Here is a 10,261-nt window from a genome sequence, read left to right on the forward strand (position 1 = left end):
GGGGGGGGGGGGGGGGGGACGACAGACAGAAACCAGCCAAACGGGGCTGACTGGACAGAGGTACGTGTCACAAACACAGGAGAACGGGGACTGAGTTCTCCACTGTGAAGAGGAAGGAGTCCACACACAGACACGTGGGCGAGCACACGTGGTCGGGCCACGCCGTGGGGTCTTCAGCCGTGATACCTGCTACAACACGCATGAACCCTGAGGACAGATGCTGCGTGATCCCACTTCTCTGTGGCCCCGAGAGGAGCCCCCTTCAGAGATGGCGGGTGGGGTGGGGGCGCGTTTAGCAGGGACAGACCTCCAGTTTGGGAAGATGGAAAGTTCTGGAGACGGATGGTGGGGACGGCCGCACAACACTGTGCACGCGCTTCACACCCCTGAACGGTGCACTCACGGTTTAAGTGGCTAATTTTACGTTATGAGAATTTCAGCTCCATAAATTACTAAAAACTTGAGAAAGACCCCGGCGAAAATCCAGGAGGGACCTGAGGAAGCTCCCCCAGGCCGAACGTGCACCAAACAAGCACGTTACAGCAGATTAGGGCCGGCGGAGAAGAGAGGACGGCGGGGTCTCTCCAGGCAGCTGGGCAGGGCCTCCTCCTGTGACCCGCCTGCAGAAGCCACCTGTCCCCTGGGCCCAGGGACGGCAGCTGGTCTTTCCCCGGAACAGCGTCCAGCCCCATCCTGCCCTTTCTGGGGAAGGTGGCCACCCGATCCTCGCTCCTTTCACAGGGTCAGCTCGGGGCCCTGCAGTGTGGACATTCAGACCAACCCTGGGTTGGACGCGGCACCTCCTGCCCTCGGAGGGCTCCGAGGTGTCCCCCAAATTTCCTGCACTTGCCTCCCTCCTGAGGTGCAGAGGAGAGGCCAGCATGATGGGTCCACGGGACCTCAGCCGGGGGGCCGCCCGTGGTGGGTTCAGGCTCCCGGGTCTGCCTCTGGACCCCTGGCAGGGGCCTCGAGCCCTCTGCACCTGGTGGGCATGGGACGTGTGCGGGGAGGCCCCCTGGGGCCCGGGGTCCCCGCAGTGAGTGCCGGCCCAGCTCCCCGACAGCAGACCCTCACTGGAGCCCATGCCTCTGTCACTGGTAAGAGGCAAGAGGTGTGATCAACAGACAGGGGAACTCAGCCTGCCCGGGCTTTTCTGGGCGACACCTGTGGGGGATGAATAGTGCCCCCAAGTTCAAGTCCACCCACAGCCTCGGAACGGGACCTTATTTCAAAGTAGGGTCTCCATGGATGTAACCGATTAAGAATCTTGTGATGAAATCCTCCTGGATTTAGGGTGTCCCTCATCCAACAACAGGTGTCCGTACAAGAGGAGGCATACAGGGGGGAGGCCACATGAAGGCAAGGCAGAAGTGGAGGGACGCACCACCAGCCAGAGCACAAAGGGCGCAGCAGTCCCCAGAGCCGGGAGAGGCGGGGAGGACGCTGTCCTGGGGCCTCCCGGGCGTGCGGCCTGGCCCACCCTGACTCAGGGCTCGGCCCCCAGCTCCAGCATGCTTGCACTACTGGGGGGCCCCACTGGCCCCCACTCACCGCTGTCGCTGTTGTCGTCCACCAGGATGACCTCTTTGAGGAGCCGCGAGGGCGTGCGGTTGACCACGCTGTGCACGGAGCGCAGGATGACGGACAGGGCCTCGTTGACAAAGATGAAGACCACGGAGATCTGGGGCAGGTCGGCAGCATGGGTCATCTGTCTGCACCTGCAGGAGACCCGGTTCGCGGTCAGCGGTCAGCGGTCAGCGTGGACCCCTCAGCCGGTTCTAAATCTTACACCCAATAGAAGAGCAACGAGGCCGTGACGCAGTGATTACATCCGTCAGAAGCTGCGGGCTCCTGCGCTCCAAGCCTCAGCCCGCTGCGTCCTTGCGGAAAGTCAGGGAATGGTGTTCATATCAGGTTGTGGCCCGGTGGTGGGCAGGGCCCAGCCCTGAGCCCAGCGCCGTCAACACCTGGTTCCAACTGCAGTGGGGGTGCAGTGGGGGGCTGTGGAGGTGACATCTACAATGAACCCTACACCGTAGGTGTTGCCCCGAAAGTGAAACCCAGGTAGTGGGTGATGGGCTGCGGTGAGCTGCGGGCCAAAGTCAGCTGAGGGCTGTCGCAATGGACGCGAAGTCTGCAGGGACGGCCTTGTCATCGGGGCTGAAGGTAACAGCCTCGGCCAAACCTAAGGACTTAGGGGCACGAGGGGGGGTGGTTCTCCCAGGGGTCTCATTGAGGAGGCTGGCCTCCCCCCCCCCCCACTCAGCTGTGGCAGTGAGTTCTGGGGATTTATTACTGCATGGCATTGGAGGCGGCAGCAGCTGGGCACGGCGGCCCCTGCGAAGTGCCTGTTCTCACGACCTTCCACGTGATGTGGGCGTTCCTGCCAGGTCACCTGCGCTTCACCCTAGCGGCCATGGCAGACGCTCACCTTGGAGACGCGCTGCCTTCACCGGAAGGAAAATGCTCTTACTCCAAGTTCACGCCCCTGCTGGCTGCTGACAGACACAGAGCTAGCTCCCAGGCAGCCAGCCATTCTGGGGAGAGCACAAGGCTCCCAGGCAAGCAGGGCCATAGAACCTTCCAGATACACTCTCCCTTCTCTGCTCCACGGGTCCCTCGGGCAGTAACGATGTGAGTGATGCAGGGGATTCACTGGCTGGCCTCTGTGAGAAGTCCAGGGGTGTGTGACTTCAGGCCCGCTGGGCCGGGGGCTCCCAGGATGTTGGCAGGACCCAGCGCCTCTCCTTGCTCCACGCCGTCCTCGGGCTGGGAGATGCTCCGGGGAGGACAGTCCAGTTCCCGGACAGGTGGGAAAACACCCCACCTTGGGGTGTCTCCTTGGCTCTGATTGGACGGTGCGCCCTGCCTTGGACCAATCACCGTGGCCCGAGGAGATGGGGCGCTCCGATTGGCTTACACTTAGATTACGTCACTTCTTGAGTCCTGGAGTCGGGAAGGGGCTTCGCCAGGACAACGGCAGCTGGTTGCAGGGAAGACAGGGACCCTGATCCCCCAGCCCCACACTGGGGCCTCTGTCCCCCAACTTTCCTTCTGTGCTCCTGGCACGGATAAGGGCGCCTGCTGTGCTAATGAGTGTTCGAGGGGCCTTCCACTCTGAAGACTCCTCCCTTGGCTGCGGGTTGGAAGGTGCCGCCCTCCCCCACAAGGGAGCCCGCGAATACGACCCTCGGAAACAGGGACTTTGCGGACGTCTGTATGTCCCAGATCTCAAAGTGAGCACGCTGGGCTTCGGGTGGCCCCAACTCCAACAAGTGCCCGTAAGGAGAGAGGCAGAGGGAGATCTGAGTCAGGGCCGGGTCTGTGGCTGGACCTGGGCGAGGCCAGCACAGGCAGCACCATCCCAAGGCCGACTGGCATGGTCTCGACTAAGGCTCTTCAGGCACTTGTTCCATCAGGCAGATCCGAGAACTGGAAGAAATGCCAGGTCCAGGGGCTTCTTCCGGCTGACTGTCCATCCCATTCGTCTCTGATGGGAGCAACCAGGAACAAGGGGCGCTGGGGGGTCATACTGAGTGGGGTGGGGGCTACACCCCAGAGAGAGTGAGGCGCAGGGACACAGGGCCGGGGTCAGACGTGGTCTCTGCTCAAACACCGGGGGGACCAAGGAGCAAGTAGGGTGCCGCCAGAGAGAGCTGCAGCTGACTAGTGCCCCAAGGGCCACGGAGTGAAACCGTCCATATGGAACTCACGGGAGAGGCAGGACGCAGGCGAGGAGTCCGCAGGGAGCCCGTGTCGGGGGCACCAATCCCTAGGCCCAGACAACATGCCCCCTAGTCCTAACGGACAAAGCAGGCTGGTCTTCCCAGCTCAGCTCTCCACAGCCTGGACACACGTTTTGCTGGGTTAGATCAGTTCTCTGAATAATTTAAGCCCAATCTACTTCATGAATTTTGTTCTGAGAGCCCAGATTCCATGCTGGACCCTCTGTGCCGAGGCACTCACCGGATAATCCCTCCGTCTTTCCATCTCTGCCTTAGAAACCACGGTCTGGAAGGAATTCTTCACACGGAGTGATGTTGCTTCTTAAGATTCTACTCACTGAGTTCCTCCAGCAAGAGTAAGTCCCACTCGGGGACGAGAAAATCGACAGGGTCACGTCTGTTATAGGATCTGGTGCTGTCCAGACAGCCTTTGTAAAAACAGTGCATCGACCGTGGTCACCACGATTGTAAAATACAGGATAGATTACTACGGAGCTTGGCAAACATGGCCGTGTGTAACTCTGGGTGTGAGAGAGTAAGCTGGCTTCAACTCCGTGCCAGGCTGTCCCCTCCCTGAGCCCAGTAACACCCACGTGTGTCTGAGCGTGGCTGGTGGGGGGAGACAGCTTGGGGACAGCCTAGGGGGACAGCCGGGGGGAAGCACGGCTGCAGGACAGCGTATGGGGGTGGGGCACAGCTGTGGAGACAACGGGGTGGGGGCACAGTTCTGAGGACACACGGGGGGAACAGTCGGGGGGGGGCATGGCTGTAGGCAGAGCCTGGGGGGGCAGCTGTGGAGACAGTCCGGGGGACACAGGAGTGATATAAACAAAGGGGGTGCTGGTTTCTGTGTGTGTGCACTTTGGAGACGTGGTTTGGGGCGGCTGGAGGCTGGGCTGTTAGCGGCCAGGCCCTTCGGCCTCGTCACTGTGCCGAGAGTGGGGTCGTCCCCAAGCCTGCCTGTGCAGCAGCCCCAGTTCCATCGCAGGAAGCAGGGAAGGAGGGCACCCCACCAGGCACACGTTCCCCACGTCCACATATGTCCCACTGGTCACGGCTCGACTCCCTGCGAGGGATGCAGGACATGCAGCCTTCATAGGGGCTTGGGCCCAGCAGCATTTGGGGTTCGAGTAGGGAGGAAGAGAGGGAGAAAAGACGGGAGGGTGTGCCTAGGGCAGAAGGAGTGGCCCCGCTGCCCAGGACTGCGTCCCCCGGGGACAGTGGGCTCCTTGCAGGTGGAGGCTGAGCCTTACCCCACACAGCAGGGAAGACCAGGCTGGCTCGGGGCCTCCTTCACATCCCCATACTGGGCGACCGGGCTGGGCATGCGGTGCTCCCGCGTGAGCCCCGCTCATGGTACAGAGCCCTGGGGATGCAGGTGCCAGTGGGTACAAGCCTCATCCCCAAGACTCTGCCTGCCCTCGCCGGCCCGTCCCCAGGCGCCCGGGCCACTGCGGCACCCCTCAAGGCCGCCCAGGCTGAGCCCCTGTCAACATGGGCCCCCCGGGCAGGACACCACGGACCTGACCGCTGTCCAGGGGCTCGAGCAGGCAGCGGTGAGGGGGCACGCAGACAGTTCTGGGCTTTGGGCACCCTGGTCCACAGCCACGCGGTTCCACGGGCCGACACCTGCAGGCATCACACGGACGAGTGTGGCTGTCCACCTGCTGGGGGACGTTTAGCACTTCGGAGAGCACGGGGCCTTCCTGGGCACAGCTGCTGGGCAGGGTGAGGCCATCTTTCTGCACAGCGGTCACCTGCACCTGACGAGTCACCCCACCGGGACACATGCAGCTTCTAAGTTGTTGGAATTAGAAACAGAGTGATGTATAGGGTTCATTTTGGCCCAGCACAAAACTGCATCAAATAACCTCTTTTACTCATGATGCAATCCCCTTCCCTATTGCAGAAAGTTTGTGTTCAACCCAGGGCAGACGGAAAGGGTTGCTGTTGGGGAAGGCTCGAGGCTAACGAAGAGATAAGAACCTGGCCCCGCTGAAGAATGGAACGTCACCACCGCCTGGGCCACGAGGCAGCATTCCTCCCGGCCTCACGTGTGTCACCTCCCTTCTGCCTCCTGGGGACAGGCCGCGGGTGCTGGGGCGTGGCCACAGGTGGCCGCATGGCACCTGAGGCAGGCAGGGCCCCCATCCAGCTCTTACTGCCGGGGGACAAGTTCCCATTGCCGCTGGGCTGTGACTGCTCTCGGGACCGCGTGGCTCAGGGACCCCCACCCCCATTCTCCGTGCCGCCCCCCACCCCCCCGACCCGTCTCTCGCTCCAGCTTAAGCCAGTTTGAGATGGATCTTCTCCACGTGAGACTGAAGGGGTCCTGACCCAGCACCGGCCCCGGAACACACATCGCCCAAGCTCCTGGTGCGGCAGGAGGACCTTGCCTGGCCACACGGTGAGCTACTCCCGCAGCAGACAGGACAACCGTGGAGCCAGTGGGCTTGGCGCTGGCGCTCACAGCCACCTGTCTGACCGCCGCCCCATCTCAAGAAGGCTCCATCTGTGGGAGCTGAGGTAGCCAGCAGTGGGGGACATGCGCTGGGCACACAGTGGGGGCTTCCTGCAGGTGGGCCGGGTGGACGCGTGTGCGTCAGGTCACCGCTGGCGGAGAGGGGCTGAGCTTTGTGCAACAGGGCCCCTGGCTCAGACCCGCATTCCCCACCCGGAGCCGGAGCAGCAGGAAATCCTCCACCACAGGACGTTTCTAAGAGGATTTACAAACCCACAGAGGAGCAGGAGTGGTTACGAGGCTCTTGAAAGCCTCTTCCAAGGTCTCGGTCAGAGCACATGGCAGGCACGTCCCGGCTGGCCTCACAGGAAATGGGGCCACGGCAGAGACACTAATGGAAATTTATGGGGATGCCCTTTGTGCGGCTGGAGAAGTACACGCAGGACGGAGACGCAGCCCCCCGGGAGAGCGGCGAGCTTCGCCTGCTGACAGCAGGACGCCCATCCATCTCCTGCCAGAGACGCCGGGTCTGGGGCTCAGCGCGGACCCCGGAGGCTGCACCTTCGAAGCCATGACGGATGCTTCTGGGAACAGCTGCCGGCGGGTTCTTGGAAGCACGTCGCCCGGGGAGCATTTCTGCCTCTTTGTGGATGTCTTCCTGGTGGCGGCACCTGCCTGCTGTGGGTGACACGCTCCCACCCTCGCGGGAACGTCCACACAAACACAGAATCCTTGACCAGCGAGGCCTCGGCGGGGCCTTCCCGCTGACCCGGCGGCAGAGGAGGCCGAGGCAGGACGCGGGGGGCAGACCCGTGCAGCAAGCCTCCCGAGTCCACGTGTCCATCCAGGCAGCAAGGCCTCCCAGGAACATATATGTGTGTGCACACACATGCACTCGCACGTGCATGGGTGCACACGTACACGCAGACACGTACACACAACTACGTGCACACACGCGGCATCTCACAGAGGCCCAGGCACACACCGCAGAGACACGGCCCAGGAAAGACCCACGCTCGTGTCTGCTCGAGGTGCGGCTTGTGGAGCCAGGGGCGCACACGTACCATGGAGTCACTGGTGTGCGGCCGGCCAGACCCAGACGTGCACGAGCAAAGCAGCTGTGCTGCCCTGTCCCCGCCTCTCTTCACAGACAAGCCCACAGGCCGCGACGCAGCCCTCATCCCCGTTGTGGGGCACGACTCACCTCGCCACCCTTGGACCTCAGAGCAAAGGCTGGCAGAGCCTGGCAGACCACACCCAAACCCGCACACGGGGGAGGCCCCTCCCACACCCCACCTCATCAGACCGGGCGGGACAGTCACAGGGGTTGCGGGGTCACTGGCCCGTGTGCCGATGGGCCTGGCCACCACCTCAGCCTGGAGGCCGTCATGCACCTGGTGGAGGGAGCAGGCTGCAGGGGTGGCCGAGGCTGCCATGAGTCCCTGGGCCATCAGAGCCCAGGCGCACAGTCTCCGGGACCCGTGACCTCCAGCCCCTCCAGGCTCTCCCTCGACATCCCTGGGGTCACTGACCCGCCACGGGCCAGGGTCCAGCTCAGCTCAGAGGTCTTCCGTTGGCCGTCAGCCCCCGCAGCTCAGTGGGACCTCTGAGGGTGGACATAGCCCTCGCCCCCGGCAGGCTCCAGAGCTTGGTGTGAAGTGGGCTCTGTCCCCGTCCCAACTAATCCCCACTGCGAGGGAGCCCAGGGACAGGCAGCCCCCACTCTTTCCGTCTGGCTGCAGCAGGCGCGAGCCACCGCCTGCCCAGCCTCACCGGGGACCCCTGCCCTCTCCACAGGCACCTCCTTCCTGGCACAGACTGAGGGCTCCGGCGGGCAGACGGGAAGGGTGTCGCCTGTGAGAACCGACCGCCGGCCCAGAACGCCACTGGGGCTGCAGTTCGGTGCTCCCCAGTGAGTAAAGGAACCAGGCGCCTTTCCCTGAAAACAAGACCCACCTCACCCGCACGCCTCCGTGATGACACCCCGGTTTTCCCATCTCCTCGTCTGAGACACCGGCCTCCTCTGACCCCAGACACAGGAGGCATCGGGAGCCGGGAGCCGGCACGAGGTAACGGACCCCAGCTCCCCCCGCACGCCTTCCCCTCAACTGACTTATTGGGGCTGAGAGCCAAGCCGCTCGCCACGCAGACAGTTAATATGCACGAACGCTCCGCAAACACGTGGCGGGGGGACATTACTGCACATGATGGAGGACAGGCTCGGGCTGGGCTGCTCGTCTTTATGTCCTGTTTAATTTGGGTTTGCCAGTCTCCCTTCTACTATCCCGTGGGCCAGTCTTCATAATCAAGATCTATGTTATGTGCTTTGTGGCATAATTAAAGCTGCTGCTTCATTAGAAAAGCTACCTACCTCCAGACACAGGGACATCAATAATGTAGCTAATGCAAGAAAGCACGTGAGGACTTCGGCTTGAGAGCGGACAGAATCGTCGGTCGGGCAGGCACACGTGCACACACGCATATACGCACACACGCAAACACACACGTATGCACACGCATGAACACGCAAGCACACACACGGACACGCACGAGCAGACACATGTGTGCGCACGCATCAACATGTGTACACTTACACACGCGGGCACACGTGCGCACACGCATACATGCACACATGCAAACACACGTATGCACACATGAACATGCACACATGCAAACACACGCACACATGGACACGTGCGCACACACAAACACACGCACACATGGACACGCACGCACACGCAAACACACGCACACATGGACACGCACGCGCATGCACGAGCAGACAGGTGTGCGCACGCATCAACACGCGTACACTTACACATGCGGGCACACGTGCGCACACGTTAACACATACATGAATTGCACACGTAGGCACACATGCCTGCACACTCCCACGTTCCATGTGTGTTTCTAGTGGCTGCACCTGTCAGAATCCAACACAAGACCATTGCTCATTGGACGGGTGGGCTCCACGTGGATTAAAGCCATTTAGGGAATCAAAATCTGAAAGCTGAACACGGGCATAGATGGAACTTGCATTTACGTATTTATTCAGTTGGTCATCCACAGACACTTGCTGAGGGCCTACTAAGCGCCAGGTGTGTCTCCTGACGTGTGGCCACACAAAGGCTCCCACAAACACGTACTAGCGGCACGAACCGAGAGGTCAGCATTCTGCGATGGCCCATCCCAGCCTTCCTCCTGCGGGCTTGTCACCGACAACTGTGTGACGACGTCCAACCCAGCTCCTGGGCACAGCAACCCTGATCTGATCCCCATCACGGCTCCTGGAAGGCCTCCGCGGGCAGTCCTGGGCCAGGGGCTGTGCAGGGGCCGTCAGGTGGGCTGAAATGGGGCCGTGGGGGCTGCAGCAGAGGCTTCAGGACAGGCAGACCACTTCTGTGGAGGCTCACGGGCCAGGCCAGTGCTGGGCTGGGCAGGGTGAGGCCGTGGAAGCCCCACCACTTCACCTCTGCCCTCTATTGGACGACCAGCCACAAAGCCCATCCAATCTCAGGGGAGGGACGTACAGTCCACCCCTTGAGGCAGGGGAGGGGGCAGATTCCAGAAGGCAGTTTCCCTTTCATGTCTGGCTTATGTAGAGAAGATGAGATTCTGGGGGGAAATGCATGGGACACCACAGGGCTCAGCAAACTGTGGCCCATGGGCCCGATCCAGACTTGACCCTTCCTGCCTCAGCTTCCCCGTCTGTGAAATGTGGGCACTATCGGTCCTCGCGGCCTTGCTATGGGGTTGAGTGAGTCCGAGCCTGTTCTGCAGGAGCATTCTGCAGCACACCCGTCTTCGATAAGCCCCAGGGCAATGATCGGGCGCCCCACTCGCTGAGCTGCACAGGGAGTGGGTCTCCCCAGGATGGCTGAGGCCTGCGTTCGAAGCCGAGGTCCCACGCAGGCTGTCCGTGCATGACTAAGCCCCACGACGCCGTCCGCTGGGGGACGACAGTGACAGCAAGTCCAGAGAGGCCCAGGAGCCTGGCGGGACAGCAAGGGCTCGGAAGGGCTTCTCTCTGGTTTCTAGTTTGTCATCCGCACGCGCACTGGGTGGGGGGGGGGGG

At 62.1% G+C, this 10,261-nt stretch overlaps 1 protein-coding gene across 1 annotated transcript in view; it reads right to left on the reverse strand.

The window, feature by feature from the left end:
• The window catches only part of GALNT9 (polypeptide N-acetylgalactosaminyltransferase 9), a 78,384-nt gene that overhangs the window by 38,809 nt on the left and 29,314 nt on the right, over positions 1 to 10,261 (reverse strand). The window contains exon 4 of the mRNA XM_040619425.1: positions 1,552 to 1,718. Coding sequence (XP_040475359.1) covers positions 1,552 to 1,718 — 167 coding nt within the window. The remainder of the gene's footprint in view (positions 1 to 1,551; positions 1,719 to 10,261) is intronic.

This window comes from Ursus maritimus, unplaced genomic scaffold (genome assembly GCF_017311325.1).
Source record: "Ursus maritimus isolate PB19 unplaced genomic scaffold, ASM1731132v1 scaffold_33, whole genome shotgun sequence".
Classification (NCBI taxonomy): Eukaryota; Metazoa; Chordata; class Mammalia; order Carnivora; family Ursidae; genus Ursus; species Ursus maritimus.